Genomic DNA, 21,200 nt, shown 5'->3' with positions numbered 1-21,200 from the left:
AGCATTGGCGAGGGGACAACACATTTAATAAGGTAGTGACGCAAGTTTATCGTTGTTGAGACCAACCAATCAAAGCCATAAAATAAGTTTTCACTCCACAATCCAGACATGAATCAGTAATCGAATCACCATATGAAAGACAGATCTTTCGATAGTCACCCCGGCATGTACTCCATGTCAAACAGAAATGACACTAGCAGATGGGTGGGACATCCTCCTACAATAGAGCACTGCTCGAGCCGTCAGGGTGTCGTCCATGGCGCGTCCCTAATATGCCAATAGCCACACCACACCCGTGTGAACTGGACTGTAGCATCTGTCATATCCCCGAGGCTGTTGCCTCAGCTTCCTACGTGTTAACGACCAGCATTTTGCTCAAGGCCATCGCCCCCCCCCCCCCCTAACAGCAGAGATGTAGTGCTATTTTGCTGATGAATAGTGCTAAAATTAGTGATTAATTCCTGTCAAATGCATGTTTTTCATTGGCTTGGCCCTCCCCAAGCAGTTTTAACATCATTCGGCCCCGTTGATACAATTTTCTTGGCTCCGCCATTGGATGGAATAGCGACTTCACATTGCGATCACATCCAAATTGTAGGGGGTGGAGTGCTTGTACTCCAAACTTTCTAAAGCCCCGTCAGCTTTATTTTCGCTTTGACGGAATTCGAATGTGTGGACCGGTTGGCGCGCACGCGCATGTGACTCGGTTGGCTTGTGCGACACGCAGGCCGTGTCGTGTCCAATACTAGCATGATATTAGTATCTCTTTCTCTGGTGAGGCGAGCCATGGCAGGGAGGGCAGGGCAACACAACATTGGATGACGCTGCGCGTGTGCACGCACATAAATCTTCGCCTGCTTATCTTTAAAATTATTATCATTATTCGGAAATCTTCACTTCATACAAGTTGCAAGGCCGTAGAATAAAAATGTCCCGGCTCGTGCCACACGTATTTTACTACTGTACGTGATAGGTCAACCATGTAAGTACTACCGTGACAGTGACAGCATAGTACTCCCTCCATTTTAAAATACTTGATTTCAATTTGTTTAAAAATGGATGCACCTACATACTAAAACATGTTTAAATACATTTATATTTTGACAAATAAAATGCATGTATTGTAGAACGGAGGGAGTACAAATCAAGGAGGGAGCCGCATCTTCCTACTTGCGCGAGAGCGACTTCCGTTATGTTGGCTCCAAAAATGTAGTGCGACTGTTGCCATTTGAGAATCAGTACCGACTCTAGTAAAGATTGTGCTGCCACATGTGTTGTGTCATGAAAAATGAAAAGGTGCTTTTAAGCAGGGACATGCATAAGTTGCATATATGGATACATTGTTGCATGCGGCCAATATTCTATTCTCGCTAAAAGAAAAGGAATTGCAGCTTTCTTATAGTATTCCGAAGCAAAGGGAGCACTATAAAAACGTTTGTCCCTTTTCTTTTTTTTCTCTTGGCCGATTTGCCCTAAATCCGACGGCCGCCTCTTCATTGTCGTCTTCTTTTCTTCCTCGCCCAGCCTAACCCGGCGCTCGTCACCCTCCGCCATCGGCCTATCTGCTTGCCGTTGTCACCCATGGACAGCGGCTCTGCACATCGTCTCATGGCCTTGCCCTGCCCGACCCGCCCTCTCCGTCGTGCTATCGTTGCATCAACCATCCCCCATTTTCCTTAAAAGCCTCCTGGCTTCGGCGAGCACCCCCGCACACACACCTGTCAAACCTCCGTCTCGTCTTCATGCAAGGGGCTGCCACAGACGGCAATGTCATCTTTGTGTCAAGCTCGGGGCTGACATATTATCGATCGAACCTAATTTATTTGTACTCCTTTTGTTTCATAATATAGTGCATATATATCTTTTGAAAAGTCAAATTTTACATACTTTGACCAAGTTTGTAGATGAAACTACCTATATCTACAATATGAAATATGTATAATGTGAAAACACGTCTTATGATGTAATAATATGTATTTGGTATTCAAGATATATATGTTTTTATATGCAAACTTGATCAAAATTTGTAAAGTTTGACTTCTCAAAAAATATATACGCACTACATTATGAAACGGAGGGAGCATCCTAAAGCTGCGATGATTAATTAGGATCGAAAGAGAGTAGATTTTCTCGAAAAGATATTGCAAATTTTGTTCCGGCGCCACTTTACCACCACTTGGCACTTGGCCTACCATTTGAACCGCGGTAACACCACTAACTAACCCCGAGCTTTTAACCCATTGCATTAGCGACGGCTGACAAAGCGATTAACCAACCCCAAGACGGTCAGGCAGTTTCCGCTTCGTCGTCTTCTCCGGGTCCTCCACCTCGTCGCCTCCCTCCCTCCACCCCTCGAACTCCTCGCCCCGCCGGCTCCCAAATCCCGCCTCCCCGCCTTAATCCCCTCCCACCGCCGACGCGGAGGAGACCGGCCACCAGCCGTCTCGCCGCCGGATTCGGCCACTGATCGAGGGCTGCTTGCCTTGCTTTGGGTGCTCGGATTGGATGGCGGGCCGGTCGCGGGGCCCCTGGTCGGCGTAGCGGGCTGGCCGGCGCCATGTTTGCGCCGAGGAAGGTGGAGGACGAGATGGCGCTGGGCAGGCAGAGGACCGTCAGGTGAGCCGCGGCGGCCTAGCTGCCCGATCTGCTGCTTTTGGTCAGGGATCCAGCATTTGGGGCCGTGCTTCGGCGCGAGCTTCGGGGCTGGGGGCCCGGCAGCATCAGTGTGATTCGTGTCGTTATTCTGTTAGAGCAGGCAGTTGCAGTGTCTTAAATTTTAAGTTGTTAAGCTATACTGTAGGCTGTAGCATGGAGCTTTTCCCCTTTTTGGTTGATCTGGTCGGCGTTAAAGTAAAAGGCAGCATCACATAAAGTAAAACTGTTGATTGAGAACCCAATTCGTGTTGAGGTACAGTAATCTTCTGAACCGTTTTGAAATACAGGGATCCAGCATTTAGGACTGTGCTTCGGCGCGAGCTTCGGGGTTGGGGGCTCGGCAGCATCAGTATGATTCGTGTCGTTAGTCCGTTAAGAGCATGCAGTTGCAGTGTCTTAATTTTTTTGAGTTGTTAAGCTGTACTAGCATGGAGCTTTTCCCCTTTTTGGTTGATCTGGTCGGTGGAATTTAGCATTTATGGATAAAGTAAAAGGCAGCATCACATAAACAAATACTGTTGATTGAGAACTAAATCTGTTTTGAAGTACAGTAGTCCTCTGCTTTTTTGATATGGAATGGAGAATATTTCTTCTGAATTGTAAAAAATTATTATGCATGTTCTTAGTAAGGAATATGAAATTGCAACCAAGTGAGATGCTCTATTCCATGTACTGTGTGTTCTGAATGGTTCAAATGCCATCTTTTGTGATGCTGCTGCCATTCACAGGTTCTATGATGAGAGGGCAAAGCCAGCGATACCGATCCAACAGAAACAGGCAGCGTTCGCTGCTAGTAAACTCGGCGTCGCGAGCTCAGGGAAGAACAAGATTTTCGTGGGAGGGGATGCGCAGCAGTACAAGATTTTCGATCCGTCAAGTGACTTCATCTTGATGTGGAACCGCATTTTCCTTTTTTCGTCCTTCCTTGCTCTATTTATAGACCCCCTGTACTTTTACGTGCCCAAAATCGTCTATGGCGACACCTATTCCTGTGTTGGGACAGACAGACATTTAACCATCATCATTACATTCTTCCGATCAATTGCCGATCTCTTGTATGTGGTTCACATCATAATGAAGTTCAGAACTGCTTTTGTTAAAACGAGCTCAACCTTGCGGGTTTTTGGAAGAGGAGACCTTGTCACAGACCCTAAAGAGATTGCATGGAAGTATTTGAGATCTGACTTTGCAATTGATGTGGTGGCTGCATTGCCTTTGCCGCAGGTAACTTGCTAGTCTTCCTTTTTATTCTAATAAATGGAATATTAACAGTACTAATGAAGTAATGATCCCTGGTTTTAGGACGTTTGTCGTGATTGTTAGTATTTGCAATATTTGATCTTATTTAACGCAGATGTGCTATATTAAGCATGAAATTGTAAGATGAGATTGAACTCAAATAATTTTCTTCAATGCAGTTGCAGTCCAGGCATTTTCTGAAAATATGTATCTTTACTTTATGTGCAGATCATAGTCTGGTATGTGATACCAGCTATCAAGTATTCTGGTGCTGAGCATAACAATAACATTCTGGTGCTTATAGTTCTTGCTCAGTATCTTCCAAGACTATATCTCATATTCCCTTTAACTTATGAAATTGTCAAAGCTACTGGAGTTGTCGCAAAGACTGCCTGGGAAGGGGCTGTATACAACCTGCTACTTTACTTGATAGCTAGTCATGTACGGTATCTGTATGCAAACTTTCATCATTTCGTATCTTGAAGTTCAATTTAAAGTCAAATGTATTGCTCAAGTTTTCATCCTTTATTCTTTCTTATGTAGCAAATTTCTTAGAATCCCTGTTCTTTTTCATTCAGGTTCTAGGTGCACTATGGTACTTGCTATCTGTTGATCGCCAAACAGCCTGCTGGAAAATGAATTGCAGGAATGAAAGTGATTGTAATATTAGGTACCTAGACTGTGATACACCAAATCAGACATGGGCTAGTACGACTGATCTCTTCAGCCGCTGCAATGCTAGCAATGACAGCATCACCTTCGACTATGGCATGTTTCAGCCTGCTCTGTCAAATCAAGCGCCTGCTCAGGGTTTCTTGAGAAAGTTCTTCTATTCCCTTTGGTGGGGTTTACAGAATCTAAGGTATTTCTGTCGTGGACATCTTGATATTGTAGGGTACTAAATACTAAGTGGGAAACTTAGGTTGCAGTTTCCTTTAAAAATCGGCGGCTCTTTGATATCGTTATATACTTATGTTAGTTGAAAGTTTTGATGAGAACCTCAGAGCATTATGTGTTAAACAAAATGTGTTCGGATCTTACTCTTTCAGTCCCAGTTGAATGTACATTGCAAAATTAACTTAGAAGTTCTAATCTTGTCATTATCAGTTGTCAGGATCGATAAGTGGTTCTCTAACATGGTATATGTTTCGTCCATTTTCTGTACAGTTGCTACGGCCAGACTCTTTCTGTGAGCACCTACATTGGTGAGACACTGTACTGTATATTCTTGGCGGTACTCGGTCTTGTCTTGTTTGCGCATTTGATTGGAAATGTGCAGGTACATTTTATACATACTTAATTATGCTCTGTACATTATAAAAGTTTGTTATTCATGAGCATGAAATTCATCATTTTAGTCATAATGTATTAATGTAAACTGTTTTTTTAGAATATGTTATCTTACATTATTTTTATTATTATTCCAGACCTACCTGCAATCTATCACTGTGAGGGTTGAGGAGTGGAGATTAAAGCAAAGAGATACTGAGGAGTGGATGAGACATCGTCAACTTCCTGATGAACTGCGGGAAAGAGTTAGACGATTTATCCAGTACAAGTGGCTTGCAACTCGAGGTGTGAATGAAGAGTCTATATTACAGGTTCTACCAGCGGATCTACGGCGTGACATTAAACGCCACCTTTGCTTGGATCTTGTTCGCCGGGTAGATACTTTTACAAACTTTTCTACAAATACATAAAACTGCATGTTTGAAACTTCCGGGTTTGCCCTTTGGACTAGACTTCTTGTTATTATTATCATGTGCTAATCTCTCTTTCTACTGTGAGGTTTCAGGTACCCTTTTTCTCCCAGATGGACGACCAACTTCTAGATGCCATATGTGTGCGTCTTGTATCATCACTGTGTACAAAGGGCACATACATTGTCCGTGAGGGTGATCCCGTGGCTGAGATGCTTTTCATCATCCGCGGGAAACTGGAGAGCTCCACAACAAATGGTGGCCGCACAGGCTTCTTCAATTCAACTACGCTGAAAGCTGGTGATTTCTGCGGTGAGGAACTTCTTGGATGGGCTCTTGTCCCGAAGCCTACCGCCAGTTTGCCGTCATCCACTCGCACAGTGAGGGCACAAATAGAAGTGGAGGCCTTTTCACTCCAGGCTGAGGATCTCAAGTTTGTGGCCAGCCAATTTAGGCGGTTGCACAGCAAGAAGTTGCAGCACACTTTCCGATACTACTCACACCATTGGAGAACCTGGGGCGCGTGCTTCATCCAAGCTGCCTGGCGGCGCTACAGGAGGAGGAAGATGGCGAAGGACCTGAGTATGAGGGAGTCATTCCATTCCATGAGATCAGAAGACTCGGATGGTGAAGATGACCCTCCACCAAAGAAGAATATCTCTCTAAGAATGATGGCCGGGAAAGTCATGGCTGGGAACAGGAAAGGGCTTCAGGCCATAAAAGAGTTGCCGACACTAAAGAAGCCGGACGAGCCAGATTTCTCGCTCGAACCCTACGAGTAAGGTATAATGGTCTATCCAGAACGGTCACTGATCCTCTAGCCCTGCTACCAAGTTAATCGTCTTTGCTGCATTGAGGAGACTGTAATCCGGTTGGAATTTGGATTCGCAGAACCGGTCATTGATGCGAGAATTCTAATTAACACTGAATCCCAAATGCATCGTGGGAGACCTTACGAAGAGATGCTAAACAGATTATATACTACACATAGATATTCTAGTCATCGTTATGTTGTACATTCAAGATGTGTATCTGTGTTTGTAAAATTCTTGGTGCCTCAGCACAGGGCGCCGCTACACTGACTGTCTCAGCTTCAAAAAATGCTGACATTGAAGCCATAGTATGAAGTACTCCTTAAAGAAATACAAGAGCGTTTAGACCAGTGATCTATAAACACTCTTATATTTCTTTATGGAGGGAGTACCTTTTTGGAGTCTTTTTAGTACGAGGTTTGCTATTTTGTGTAAAGAAATGCAGAGCATATCCCCCATCGGGCCATCACACAGTCTATTTCCATTTGTTAAAGCTTGAGTAAACTGTCAGCAAATTATTTTTTGACGCTACTGATTCTGCCAGGCCACTTTGCTGTAGCTGAAACTGAACATGAATTTAGCAGAAAGCTACCAGTTATTGAACATTGAAGGACCAAAATTTGATTGAGAGAATTGGCAAGGGCCGCGCGAACGCGTACCCCCTCTATCACAAATTACGACGTCCACTCTCCCACTTGGGGAGATGGTAGGCCAGCGCATCCACCAGGTGCAATGTGGACCACTAGCCTAGGCCACGACTCTTCTTGATCAGCCGTCGACCCCGTCCAGGTAAGTATGTTGCAACGATGCACCAGGGGCTCATTATATAGCAACCTCTCCCTCCCCTGCCTCCTCTTGTTGGCGAGGTGGTACTAAACAAACTAAGAGCGCCGTGGTGTACTGGTGCAAGGTCGTGGGCCTGGTTCTGATGGGCTTCCGGTGCTCAGGCCTAGTTCATTAGAAAAACTCTCTCTGGAAGGTAGGCGTGGGCTGTCCGCGGCGAGCGCTACCCACATCCAAGCCCACATAAATCATCTTCATGCCCTAAAAAAGGAAAAAAAAATCATCTTCGTGGACGTCCACGGGTAAAAGGTGCTGAAACGACGTGGACTGTCCTGCCATGGCCGAGAGGAGCCCCCGCCCCCGGCCATGGCCACTACAAGATCCCCGCTCGTGGCCACCCACTGCCCCCGCATCACGGGTTCTCCTGATCCACTGCGGCAAGTTCTGCAGTCATAGCAGCGGCGGAAACGAAGGCAGTGAAAGGCCGGCATGGCCGCGCGGGGGAGCACCACCGGAGGGTGTTGGGGCCGGGAGGCCAGGTGCTTCTGATGCCCATCGACGGCAAGCGCCACGTGTGGCACAAGGGTTTGGCGATATCAACGAGGTCTGCAAGAGCCCCGAGGACCCAAGAAGGGAAGAACAAGGTAAGCAGATGCGCAGTCTTTGAAGATATATTCAGTTCTCTCCTCTCTGGTTATTTTTGATGTTTTCAGATTATGTAGTAGTAGTAGTTATGTACGAGAGAACGCAATCTTGCTGTGCACAAACTAGTGCGTTTTCCATATGAAGTTCATCCATGTCAAATCTTTGTGCTGACTTGTAGGAACGCTGCTGCAAGATGAGTTGTGCCAATGTGTTTGTCAAAGCAGACTTGCATAACAGGTAGCGTATATCAGTATATGTGTGTGTGCCTAAGCTAGTATCGCTCACTTTGGAAATGAAATTAAAGCTTGGTCAGCTGGAAGGAAGCTCAGCTGTTGGACAGACCAGATAAGAGTTCCTTATATACATTGGGGTTCTCTGTTAATTTTGCTATGCTAGTCTAACTGATGATACCCTGAACCCTGCACCCCGTCCATGAGATCAGAAGACTCGGATGGTGAAGATCGATGTCCCTCCACCCAAGAGGAATGTCTCTCTAAGAAATAAGAATGGTGGCCGGGAAAGTCATGGCTGGGAACAGGAAAGGGCTTCAGGCCATAAAAGAGTTGCCGACAGTAAATGCTTCTCGGTCGAACCGTACGAGTAAGGTACTCCCTCCGTTCCAAATTACTCGTCGCAGAGATGGATGTATCTAGAACTAAAATACATCTAGATACATCCATACCTACGACAAGTCGACAAGTAATTCGGAACGGAGGGAGTATAATGTTCTATTCAGAACGGCCACTGATTCTCTAGCTCTGCTACCAATTTAGTCTTCTTTGCTGCATTGAGGAGACTGTAACCCAGTTGGAATCCAGATTCGCAGAACCGGTCGTTGATGCGAGAATTATAATTAACACTGAATCCCAAATGCATGGTGGGATTCCTTACCAAGAGATGCTTAACAGTTTAAAGTACACATAGATAATATAGTCATCATTACATTGTACATTCAGATGTAGAGTATCTGTGTTTGTAAAATTCTTGGTGCCTCAGCACAGGGTGCCGCTACACTGACTGTCAGAGCTTCAAAGAAATCCTGACATTGAAGCCATAGTCTGTACCATTTTGGAGCCTGTAAAGTACAAGGTTTGCTATTTTGTTGAAAGTATAGACTGTAAAGGCCACTTGAACATCGACTTCAGATAGTGCTGCATATGCGTCTGATCACACTATCTATTTCTAAACAGTCACACTGGATTGAGTGACCTGTCAGCAATTTGAAACACCATATATGCAGACTCTGCAAGGCCAGGATAATAAAGTAGTAAATGAAACTGAACGTGAATTCAGCACAAAGAACCACTAAAGTAGGAAGGACCAAAATTTGATTTAGAGAACTGGCAGGGGCCGCGCGAAAAGTGGTAAATGAAACTGAACGTGAATTCAGCACAAAGAACCACTAAAGTAGGAAGGACCAAAATTTGATTTAGAGAACTGGCAGGGGCCGCGCGAACTAGGCGACGACTCTTCTTGATCAGCCGTCGACCCCGTCCAGGTAAGAGCATCTCCAACAAGTTGTATGTTAGTCTTGTTGGTAGAATGTCCATGTCATCAACCATCGCCATTGATAGCCAAGTACTCTCAGCTTACATACAATTCATTAGAGTAGTTGTATGATAGCCAAGTACTCTCAGGTGGCCATCGCCATCGAGACCATGCTCGACGTCACGACCATGTCGGTAGATGAGCTCACCGGCCGGCTGCACGTCGTCGAGGATCGCCTGGAGGAGGACAACAACGACGGCGGCTCGGGTGACCGCCTACTTCTCATTGAATAGGAGTGGCACGCCCGTATGAAGGACAAGGTACAGGGCAGCAGCTCCTCTGGTGGGAACGGCGGACGTGGCCGTGGCGGCGGGCGCAACGGCGGCGAGCGAGACAAGGCGCCGAAGCGCAATGGCAAGTACCACAACTGCGGCGTGTGGGGGCACTTCGCCCGCGAGTGCTACAAGCCGCACCAGGAGCGGCGTGAAGGCAGCGAGGAGGCCCACCTCGCGCAAGGAGAAGACGACCAGCCGGCAATCTTGCTAGCCCGGTGTGCGACGAGGTCGTGCACGACGCTGCGCCGGAGGAGAACAGCGGGCGCGCTGACGCCCCAACAGGCGCGGCGCTGGCGCCGAACGGCAGCCGCGGAGCAAGTCCGGGCGCCACGGAGGTGGTGAACCTCAACGAGGAGCGCGTCGTGCCGGTGGACGCGGGCGCCGGTGTGTGGTACTTCGACATCGGCGCGAGCAACCACATGACCGGTGACAAGGAGCTGTTCGCCACGCTCGACGAGTCTGTCAAGGGCACGGTAAAATTCGGCGATGGATCGCCCGTCAGCATCTGCGGGCGCGGCACGATCGTCTTCGAGTGCAGGCAGAAGGGCCACCGGGCGCTCACGGACATGTAACTGATCCCGAGGCTGCGCAGCAACATTGTGAGCCTCGGCCAGCTGGACGAGCTCGAGTGCAAGACGGTGGTCGAAGACGGCGTGCTGGAGCTGTTCGACCGCGACCGCGCGCTGCTCACACAGGTGACGCGCTCCAAGAATAGGTTGTACACCATCAGGCTGAAGATGGCGGCGCCTGTATGCCTCCTGTCCGTCATGCAGGACGAGGCCTGGCTGTGGCATGGACGCTACGGCCACCTGAACTTCCGTTCTCTCCGTGCTCTCGCTGAGAAAGGCATGGCGGAGGGCGTGCCGTCGATCGAGCGCGTCGAGGAGTTCTGTGACGGGTGCGCCCTTGGAAAGCAGCACCGCGTCCCGTTCCCGCAAGCGTCCAAGTATCGCGTCGAGCGTGGGCTCGAACTGGTCCACAGCGACCTGTGCGGGCCGATCAAACCAGCCACGGCGGGCGGGAATAGGTATTTCTTGTTAATGGTCGATGATCATAGCCGTTTCATGTGGATCGAGGTGATCAAGTCCAAGGATGAGGCGTTCAAGCGCTTCAAGCGGGTCAAGGCGCTCGCGGAGGCGACGCCGGGCAGGAAGCTCCTGGCGTTTTGCTCCGATCGTGGCGGCGAGTTCAACTCCGCCGTGTTCCGGGAGTACTGCGATGACCACGGCATCAAGCATTGCACCACCGCTCCCTACACGCCACAGCAAAACGGTGTCGTCGAGCGCCACAATCAAACGGTGGTGGAGATGGCGCGCTGTCTGTTGAAAAGCATGGGCGTGCCGGCGGTCTTCTGGGGCGAGGCCGTGCGCACCGCGGTCTATCTGTTGAACCGCGCGTCCACACGCAGCCTGGATGGGCGAACTCCGTACAAGGCGTGACACAACCGGAAGCCCAAGGTACATCATCTTCGTGTGTTTGGATGCGTAGCACATGTGAAGCGCCTCAGCCCCGGCATCGACAAGCTGGCTGATCGCTCGACGCCCATGGTCTTCGTCGGCTACGAGGACGGCGCCAAGGCCTACCGGGTGTACGACCCGGCGACGAAGCAGCTGCGCGTCACGCGCGACGTAGTGTTTGAGGAGCACCGAAGATGGGACTGGAGCGGCGGCGCTGACGCGACGCCTACGCCATGCGCCACATTTGAGGTGGTGTACCGTGACCTGCCGACCGGCGGGCACCACGATCTGAGCGCAACACCACAGACCGCCACGCCCGAAGGACCAGGTCTGGACAGCCCACCGCAGGCAACGCCGGGCACAACGGCCCCGCGCGCCCACAACTGGGCGACGCCACCGTCGCATGACACCGAACGGCATGACGCGGCGGTCGGCGCTGTGCTGCGGTACAGGCGCATGGCCAACATGGAGCAGGAGCTCGACGATGCTTGGGAGGATGAGCAGGTGGAGGTGAACCACCTCTGCTTGCTAGCCGCGGAGGAACCAGGCGGCGTTGAGGAGGCAAGAGGAGATCCCAGCTGGAGGCGCGCCATGAAAGATGAAATGGACGCGATCAGGAGCAACGACACCTGGGAGCTCGCCACGCTCCCGCCCGGTCACGTCGCCACCGGGCTCAAGTGGGTCTTTAAGGTCAAGAAGGATCCAACTGGCAACATTGTGAAGCATAAGGCGAGGCTTGTCGCGAAAGGCTACGTGCAGCTGCAGGGGGTGGACTTCGATGAGGTCTTCGCTCCGGTGGCGCGCATGGAGACCGTGCGCGTCCTGCTCGCGCTCGCCGCGCACTCCGGGTGGCAAGTCCACCAGATGGACGTCAAGTCCGCGTTCCTGAATGGCGAGCTGGTCGAAGAAGTATACGTGCACCAGCCCCCCGGTTTCATCGACTCCGACAACGAGAACAAGGTGCTCAGGCTGCGCAAGGCGCTCTACGGGCTGCGCCAGGCCCCGCGCGCCTGGAACGCCAAGCTCGATAGCGAGCTCACCAACCTGGGCTTCGAACGAAGCCCTCTGGAGCACGCCGTGTATCGAAGGACAACCGAAGCGGGTGTCTTGCTTGTCGGCGTGTAAGTTGACGATCTGGTGACCACCGGCACTGACGTGAAGGAAATCAAGAGCTTCAAGGAGCAGATGCATCATCTGTTCGACATGAGCAACCTTGGCCTCCTGAGTTATTACTTGGGGATCGAGGTTGAGCAGCGTGAGGGCGTGATCACGCTGTGTCAGAGCACCTATGCAGAAAAGGTGCTGGAGCAGGCAGGGACGAAGGACTGCAACTCGAGTCACACGCCCATGGAGCACCGGCTGCAGCTGATCAAGGGCGACACCGGCGGCGGCATCGACGTCACCAAGTACTGGAGTGTTGTTGGGAGCTTACGCTACCTCTGCAACACTAGGCCGGATATCACGCACGCCGTCGGCATCGTCAGCCGGCACATGGAAGCGCCGAGAGCGCCGCACTGGGCGGCGGTGAAGCAGATCCTCCGCTACGTCCGAGGGACCTCTGGCTATGGGTGCTGCTACAAGAGGACCATGGAGGAGGCCGAGCTGGTGGGATACAGTGACAGCGACCTCGCCGGCGACGTCAACGATCGCAAGAGTACAACTGGGGTGGTGTTCTTCCTCAACGGCAGCCCAATCACATGGACATCGCAGAAGCAGAAAGTCGTCGCCCTCTCCTCCTGTGAAGCAGAGTACATGGCGGCGGCGACGGCGGCGTGCCAGGGCATCTGGCTGAGCCGTCTCTACGGCGAGCTGGCCGGGAGCGGCCCCATGACGGTGAAGCTATTCATTGACAACAAGTCAGCGATTGCGCTGAGCAAGAACCCGGTGCATCACGATCGGAGTAAGCACATTGGCATACGCTTCCATTTCATTCGTGAATGTATCGAGGATGGAAAAGTGCAGGTTGATCATGTTGGAACTGAAAGACAACTCCCCGATCTCCTCACTAAAGCACTAGGGTGCGTCAGGTTCAGTTTGCTGAGGGAGTGCCTTGGTGTCGTCGAAGTGAAGGGATCTTAGGCAACAGGATTAGGTGGTGATTTGTTGGAAAAGTTGTAATCCTGTCGCACCTCTTTTCTCGTAGTTTTTGCTTTCTGCAAATAAACCTGACCATGTAGCGTGAGCGTGTTCACGTACTGGTCGGAGCAGTAGTTAGGTAGGCTTGCACATTGCTACATCTAGCTCGTGGGATGGCACGAGCAACGGTTGTAACGACGGAGCCTTGTGCGTGGTCAAGGAACGTGGGATGGCACGTCCGCATAGCTTGGTCATGGCGCAAGATTAGAATCGATCTGTTAGTTAGTTCTTGAGCTGTTAAATAAATAGAGAAACAGAAAAGCTGCAAGTCGCACGCAGCGCAAAACCTCTCTCTCGTGTGTGTGTGTGTGTGAGTTCATCGAGCCCGTAGTCTAGCTACAACATTTTCTTGCTGATATGAGTTACCTGAAGCCATGGACTGATTATGATTCCAAACTGACAGAGGGAGATGTGTGCAGTCTTAGAAGATGTATTCAGTTCTCTCCTCTCGGGTTAATATTGATGTTTTTCAGATTATGCAGCAGCAGCAGCAGTAGTAGTTCTGTACTATGAGAGACTATAATCTTGTTGTGCACAAACTAGTGCGTCTTTCATCTGAAGTTCATCCATGGTCAAATCTTTGTACTAACTTGTAGGAACACTGCTGCAAGATGAGTTGTGCCAATGTGTTTGTCAAAGCAATGGGTGGGTGCTTCAGACTTGCATAACATGGTATCGTATATGTGTATGTGCCCAAGCTAGTATAGCTCACTTTGGAAATGAAAGCTTGCTCAGCTGTTAATTTTGCTATGCTAGTCTAATTGATGATACCCTGAACCCTGAACCTGAAGCTTCAGTTACAGGTAGGACCTCACGCCGGGAGGAGTTTTATTATGAGAAGCTCCAATTTTCCTTATTCTGAATTTTGCAGGTTATCTATTGTCCTAGAGATTGTAATACGGTGAGCACACATTGAATAAACTAGCATCTGATGCTTCTAATTAATTTTTACACTCTTGAAGCATGGATGTTAGCAATTGAGAGTCATGCACGTACGCAGTTGGCGTTCTAAAATTTTGTATGCTCTGAAGACAGAAAATATATCCACGTGAACTCTGAAGACAGAAACGGGTACTCTGAACCCTACGTTCATCGCTGTGTGACGCTAAGTGTTTTAAATCTTGCAGGACCAAATATAACCAAAATATGTGGACATCCTGCTAAACACACTTGTCCCACAGAAATCATACGTGGGCACGTGCGGGCCACAATATAAATTACCACAATTTCCTGCCGTGCTAGACAGGCAGTAATTATATAACTAGTGCAAATGTATTGTTCCGTGCGGCCTAGAAGCACCTCATCTCGATTTCTCATGTATTTATTCTGCTTATGTATCTTTACTTAATGTCCAGATCATAGTCTGGTATGTGATACCAGCTATTCGTACTCACTGCTGAGCACAACAATAACATTCTTGTGGTTATAGTTCTTGCTCAGTACTGTATCTTCCAAGACTATATCTCATATTCCCTCTAACTTATGAAATTGTCAAAGCTACTGGAGCTGTTGCAAAGACTGCCTGTGAAGGGGCTGTATACGATCTGCTACTTTACTTGTTAGCTAGTCATGTACGGTATCTATATGCTTTTATAGGCAACCTTTCATCGTTTGATATGTATTGCAATTTTATTAGGATCCCCTGCTCCTCTTCATTCAGGTACTAGGTGCACTGTGGTACTGCTAGGAGCATTTGTTGCTCGACTGATATTACGCCAAATCAGACATCGGCTAGTACAACTTATCTTCAGCAGCTGCAATGCTAGTACTATATCAATAATAAAGGTCCAATGTTTAATTTAAGGAATTGGCAGGGGCCGCGCGGACGCGTACCCCCTCTATCATAAATTATGACGTCCACTCTCCCACTTGGGGAGATGGTAAGCCAACGCATCCACCAAGTGCAATGTGGACCACTAGCCTAGGCCACGACTCTTCTTGATCAGCCGTCGACCCCGTCCAGGTAAGTATTTTGCAACAGTGCACTGAGGGATCACTATATAGCATCCTCCCCCACCCCTGCCTCCTCCCGTTGGCGAGGTGGTACTAAACAAACAAGACACAGAGGGGTTTTTTTTTAGGTGCAGCCGGTGCAAGTTCATGGGCCTGATTCTGGTGAACCTTCGGTGCTCAGGCACAGTTCATTAGAAAACGATCTTTGGGAGAAGAGTTTGTACGTTTTTTGCATAGAAGGTTGATTTCAAATGGATTGTCTGGGCTGGGTAGATGATCCACGGTGGTCAGGCCTCGTGGGCTCAGGTGGAGGATGTTGCAAATAATAAATATAAAGAGGAGAGTACGAGATGATGATCCCATAATTATTTACCATGGGATCACGGACCCCTTAACCTTGGAGACGTTTGCATGCATGAGGCTCTTGCTTTGGCGGATGACTTGGGACAGTAGAGAATTTGCGTGGCATCGGACTGCCAAGAGGCGGTTAATGATATCAATAGGGGAACAGGAGGCCCCAATGCTGCGTTGGTACATGAAATAATGAACCATTGTAATAGTTTTATCACTTGCACTTTTGTTTTCGAGCGTAGGAACTTCAATTTTGAAGCTCACCATCTCGCCAAGTTTGCTTGTAATCTACATATAGGTAGACATGTTTGGTTGGGCAATCCCCATGACCCCAATCTTGTACCTATGACAATTACTTCTGAATAAATAAAGCAGGCGAGATTTCTCAAAAAAATAATTTAACAAGTTGGAGCCAATGATGATCGCATGCAGCTGAAAGATTTTTTTTTTCGCGGGTACACATGCAGTTAAAAAGTTACTGTGGATGCATACTAGCGAATACTCCTTCCTTCCCAAAATATAACACAATTGACTTTCCACGGTCTTTAATGCATAACTTTGATCACTAATATATACAAAATTATATGAATCTAGCATGTATAAATAGTATCACATATTTGTCGTGCAAACTAGTTTTATTTTATAGTATATCTTTATACTAATTATTTAGACATGCTACAAGTGAAAATCATAGTTAAAATTATGTCAAACAGTCCCTGCAATTTTTTTTGTCAAAGAGCAAAACAAAAAAAGTCAACCGCGCCTTATATTTTTTAAATGAGTGAGTACTTTTTTCAGAACAACCGAGTAGCTTTAATTAAGGATTATATACTTTTTTAGAATTAATTAAGGAATATATAATTTTTTTAGTCTAGGAATATATACATGGGAGGAGGACGCGAGTTCTAATTAAATTGCATGGAGACTTGTAAAAACACAAGGTCGTGGGTCTGTTTCCTGGTGGACTTTCGGCCGGGTCCAAGTGGGCCAAAAGTGCGCTTGTGCGCCTCTCTCGAAAAAAGCAAAAGAAAAGCAGTGGAGCTCCCCGCTCTTGTCTCAGACTAGTCACAGTGGGGAGTAATTTAGAGTAGTAACATGCATATGTTATTACTCTATATTACTACCTCTACAGTGGATAGTAACATATATATTGTATTATGCATCACTTCATTTATTAAGCTATAGACTCATCTTTTTTTGATATGTGTAATGTTACAATAACTAGCTATGTTACTACATGCCTCTCTTTCTTTATTAATTACATGCTACATCATCTATTTTGCAACCTATGTTACTCCCATTATAGGTAGTCTCACATGTGTCCCCTTGCTGCTTCAACAGCGAGCACAGCAGACCCCAGCACGCTACTCCAGACCACATTTGCAAGCAATCCTATACTCCACTAATTAGCAGCCACCTCGGCAACTGAAAGGTAATTTGCAACATGCTGATTCTGGAAGGCCAAGTTGATGCAACTAAAACTAAACATAACTTAGTAGAAGGCCTCTCAAAGATCAAAATTTGATTTAGAGAATTAACAGGGGCCGCGCGAACGCGTACCCCCTCTACCACAAATTACGATGTCCACTCTCTCACTTGGGGAGATGATAGGCCAGCGCATCCACCAAGTGCAATGTGGACCACTAGCCTAGGCCACGACTCTTCTTGATCAGCCATCGACCCCGTCCAGGTAAGTATGTTGCAAGGGTGCACCGAGGGCTCATTATATAGCTGGCTCTTCCTCCCCAGCCTCCTCCCGCAGGCGAGGTGGTACTAAACAAAACTAGAGCACCGTGGTGTTGCAACTGTGGGGTGCGAGGTCGTGGGCCTGATTCTGGTGGAGTTTTGGTGCTCAGGCCCACTTCTTTGAGAAAACGGTTATCCATAGAAGAGAGAGAGAGAGAGTGTGTGTGTGTACGCTCGTTTTTGCATAGAACTTCAAAAAGTGGCAACGTGTACCAGCGGAGGGGTTGGACATACTGTGATAGTGATGTTTGACTGTCAGAGCTTCAAAGAAATCCTGACTGGAAGCTTCAAAGAACATTGCAATGTGCATCAGAAAAACCAAGTGTTATATGGCAAAAGATTGAAATCTATCACTTCTTTCAATTATCATCTAGACATGAGGTCTGTGGTTTCCGGCGAAAAGATATGCTCTACATGATGATCTTTCAGGATTCAACAAAATATACCTGCGAAAAGGCCACGCGCCTTGTAAGAGAAATAAGTTGAGAAATGCAACCATAATACCATAAAATTGGTTTACCTGTTGCTATCATATACGGGGTATATAACTGGGTAAACTGGAGAGTTCTCAATTATATGCAAAAACTTCTTCAACTTCGTGTTCAACTGCCAACAGAAAGCGTAAGCTACAAGTGACCAAATGTATGTACAGAGAGAGTATTTAAGGAAAATCAGAACTCAGCACCAAGGGTATAGAACTACAGAACTTTAGAAAATTATATGGTTCCCACGATCATAAGTAGCAATATTAAGTGAAGCAAAGACGGCTCTATAACCTGCAGCATAGCTACGTACTCTGTAGAAATCCATCAATTCATCCGCTCTGAACTTTTGCTCCTGAACCATTGCTGGGCAGAGGAGGAACAGGAGCAAGGGAACATGGAAGAGGAAGAAGAGGGCAGGGTAGGAGATGGGATTCAGGGCGTGCCAATAAATGAAGAAAAGAAGAAGGAAAGTTCATAGGAACTGAGACTGGGGGCTGAGGAATTGATATGAACAGTGGTCATCCTTTCATGAAATGGAAATTTACATACATTTGCACAGTTGAGAAATTACATACCCTTTGGTGGGCAAAATGAAGCATCAGCAAGAAGAGCGTGCTATGGTACACAGATACGAAATACGCGGGCGGATGGCAGGTGCCCCATGCATTCAGATGACCCAAAACCAAGCAACAAACGAACCGAGGACCAGCCCAACCACAAGGAACAGCACTATGACGATCCCCGCGGTCTCGGAGTGGTGTATGGGCACGGCCTTGGGCGCGAGGATCATGAGCACGGAGGTCAGGTACCCGTTGGTGAGCCCGAGAAGGCAGGTCAGCACGGTGACCGGGATCTCGGTGCGGAAGTAGCTGGGTCCGTGCAGGCAGCCATAGAAGAGGGGATAGAACAGGAGCCTCGCGAACGAACCGGCAACGGCAACATTGGAGTTCTGCAGGAGGTAGATGGCCGGCAGGCACTTGCCGATGAGATCAAACACGTTGTAGGCGCTGATGAGCATGATGGGGTACCAGTCCTTGAGCGCATCCGAGTGCACGTCCTCCGTGATGAACCCCGGAAATATGGACAGGGTGACTGCATAGATGAGAACCACTCCTATCCCGTACCACTTCACCGTCCCGACAATGCTCCACAGCGTCGACCTCCAGGCAGGCCCCGTCATGCCGCCGCCCACCTCCGCCTTCTGAGCCCTCTGCTTGATGTTCTTGTAGTACACTACGACGGGAAGCCTGCGCGCCACGTTGTAGCACACTATGCAGATGATCATGACCACCATGCCAACCATGAAGTACAGGATTGCGCTTTGCCTTAGCCCATTGGGGTCCTGAGGGAAGCTCGCTTTTGTGATCACTCGAAGTGCTGAGACAAGTACACCTGTGGAACACAGATCATGAAAACAATGCATCTAGCATCAGCCCATCACATAGATCCTAATATATGCCTCCGACATTTTGACAAACAAAGTAGATGCTAGCAAGTTCCAAAGTCGGCAAAGCACAATCTATATATGCTCCACTGAAATTTGAAACCACTTATTGGTTGTTCTAACAGATTTTATAGTACCTGCTGCACTGTCAGTTTATACTCTCAAACTCTTCAGCTCGATAAGGCTGTATGCTGCCTGATTTCTGAACAAACAACCAAACCAGTTTCTAGTCTAGGGGCAATTCAGAAAACTAGCTACAGGGCAAAAACAAACGAACCGGAAGAAAACAGAGGGGGAGAAAGGGGACCTGAAGCGGCGGTTCCGGCGACGACAGCCTGCATGTAGCGCTCGGGGAGCTCCCCGGCGAAGCCGATGACCCCGCCCTGCACGAGCGCGTCGGCGACGCCGCACATGACGGTGGCGGCGACAGTGACGTCGAAGGCGCCGTAGAGGCGCGGGGTGCCCTTGACGTAGACGGCGTCCATGACGGGGACGACAAGGAGCGCGAGCGTGAAGAGGGTGAGCCCTGTGTTGATGCGGGCCGGGGCGCTGGACTTGGGGAAGACGAGCACGATGAGGAGCAGCGGGAGGAGGCAGGAGAGCATGTAGGAGACGGAGAAGACGCGGTCGACGGGCGCGCCCGGGTAGAGGTAGGAGAAGTAGTCGACGGCGGTGATGTAGGCGTTCCAGGGGAGCAGGAACCCGGCGCCGAGCGTGAAGAAGATGAGGTAGCCGACCCCGAGCCGGTCGGCCGGCGGGGGAGGCGGGCGCTCCGCCTCCGCCGACCCCGCCGGCGGCGGCAGCAGCGCCGTCGTGGCCTCCTCGTCGCCGCCGGCCATGGCTTGGTCGGGTGGATTTGGGAGATCTCGGATGGGTGGACTTGGGGGATCTGGACGGGTGACTTGTTTTTTTGGGCTGCTCGAGAGAGAGAGAGAGTTCCGGCTTTGTGGGCTTTCGTGTAGTTGAGGAGGTTCGTGCTCCTACGCTACGCTATGCGACTTCTAATGTAATGATGCACATGTTGCATTCTTTATTGTGTCCCTGACAGCCGTGTGCCGACTGGTGATTCTTTGCTTGATTTTTTGTCTTTGCTTTATCCCCCATGTGGCATCACGCTATCAGCTATGATCAATATATACGCGCATACACTTATCCCTATAAACACACACATCCCCTACCCTGTGAGCATCTCCGAAAGATTGAGCCGGCATATCATTTTAAAATTTACGAAGTGACCGTAGACGCCTCGACGTCGACGGAAACATCTCCTCCGACTGAAAGCGCATCGCGGGAAATTCTGAAATAAATCCAGAAATAAATGCAAACACCAGAATTTGAACGTTAATGGGCCGGGATACCATAATCTCTCTAACCATCCAACCACAAGTTGGTTCGCCATGTCCAGGTCGTTGCTAATGCGAGGTCGAGTCATTGTCGTGTTTTTTTCGTGATATTGGGCTGGCGATCTGTTTTCTCTCTCTTTGTAATCCACTCACATTCCTTTCCAAAGCCTCACATCTAGTGGGCCTTTGTTTTTTCCGTGGTCGGCTGCGTTTTTCTATTTCTTTTCACAGGTCTGTGCAATGACTCAATTCACACTTCACCTCGGCTTGGTGCGGACGTCCTGGCATGGGAACCAGAACAGAATGGTATTTTCTCTGCCCGAAGCGCATATCGGCTGGCTCTCGATGATCGTCTTCATCAATCTTCAGTCGCGGCGAGCAGGGACCGGACTGGCGACGAGTCGTCTGGGCTTTATTATTGAGGTGCCCTGCTCCTCCGAAGGTGCGTGTGTTTGCGTGGCGTGTGTGGCTACTGATTGTTTACCCACTTGAACTAATAAGCACCGTCTTAAACTTGAAGTCTCTAATCTGTGCCCGTTGTGTGCTACCGAACCGGAGGACACATTCCATGCTCTATGTAGGTGCCCACGAGCAGTCGAGCTGTGGCGAGCAATGGCAAAACAATGGG

General features: G+C 48.8%; 2 protein-coding genes and 3 non-coding genes across 5 annotated transcripts; 1 reads left to right on the top strand and 4 right to left on the bottom strand.

The window, feature by feature from the left end:
• The first annotated feature begins 2,262 nt into the window (after nt 1-2,262).
• Nucleotides 2,263-6,756, top strand: LOC125515037 (cyclic nucleotide-gated ion channel 17-like). Its single transcript, XM_048680452.1, has 7 exons — nt 2,263-2,616; nt 3,384-3,879; nt 4,123-4,335; nt 4,473-4,756; nt 5,062-5,173; nt 5,322-5,558; nt 5,690-6,756. Exons 1-7 carry the CDS (start codon nt 2,558-2,560, stop codon nt 6,374-6,376), a joined length of 2,088 nt encoding a protein of 695 aa, XP_048536409.1. The 5' UTR covers nt 2,263-2,557; the 3' UTR covers nt 6,377-6,756.
• A 287-nt stretch (nt 6,757-7,043) lies between these two features.
• LOC125517853 lies at nt 7,044-7,203 on the bottom strand. The gene has a single exon (XR_007287851.1). It is a non-coding gene; the product is annotated as a U1 spliceosomal RNA (small nuclear RNA).
• Nucleotides 7,204-15,060: 7,857 nt separating this feature from the next.
• LOC125517842 lies at nt 15,061-15,221 on the bottom strand. The gene has a single exon (XR_007287842.1). It is a non-coding gene; the product is annotated as a U1 spliceosomal RNA (small nuclear RNA).
• A 1,870-nt stretch (nt 15,222-17,091) lies between these two features.
• On the bottom strand, nt 17,092-17,252 carry LOC125517727. Its single transcript, XR_007287770.1, has one exon. It is a non-coding gene; the product is annotated as a U1 spliceosomal RNA (small nuclear RNA).
• Nucleotides 17,253-18,287: 1,035 nt separating this feature from the next.
• On the bottom strand, nt 18,288-20,205 carry LOC125515036 (equilibrative nucleotide transporter 1). The gene is made up of 2 exons (XM_048680450.1): nt 19,537-20,205; nt 18,288-19,177 (listed from the first exon to the last, which is right to left on the bottom strand). Exons 1-2 carry the CDS (start codon nt 20,066-20,068, stop codon nt 18,453-18,455), a joined length of 1,257 nt encoding a protein of 418 aa, XP_048536407.1. The 5' UTR covers nt 20,069-20,205; the 3' UTR covers nt 18,288-18,452.
• Between the last annotated feature and the right edge of the window lie 995 nt (nt 20,206-21,200).

The sequence above is a fragment of the Triticum urartu genome, chromosome 6 (assembly GCF_003073215.2).
Source record: "Triticum urartu cultivar G1812 chromosome 6, Tu2.1, whole genome shotgun sequence".
Classification (NCBI taxonomy): Eukaryota; Viridiplantae; Streptophyta; class Magnoliopsida; order Poales; family Poaceae; genus Triticum; species Triticum urartu.
The sequence above is the reverse complement of the archived record's forward strand: the minus strand, read 5'-3'. Positions and strand labels throughout refer to the sequence as shown.

Coding starts and splice junctions, on each gene's coding strand:
- LOC125515037 (XM_048680452.1), top strand. CDS start 2,558: ATGTTTGCGCCGAGGAAGGTGGAGGACGAGATGGCGCTGGGCAGGCAG. Junction 2,617..3,383: donor GGCAGGCAGAGGACCGTCAG/GTGAGCCGCGGC, acceptor TGCCATTCACAG/GTTCTATGATGAGAGGGCAA. Junction 3,880..4,122: donor CTGCATTGCCTTTGCCGCAG/GTAACTTGCTAG, acceptor CTTTATGTGCAG/ATCATAGTCTGGTATGTGAT.
- LOC125515036 (XM_048680450.1), bottom strand. CDS start 20,068: ATGGCCGGCGGCGACGAGGAGGCCACGACGGCGCTGCTGCCGCCGCCG. Junction 19,178..19,536: donor CGCCGGAACCGCCGCTTCAG/GTCCCCTTTCTC, acceptor TGTGTTCCACAG/GTGTACTTGTCTCAGCACTT.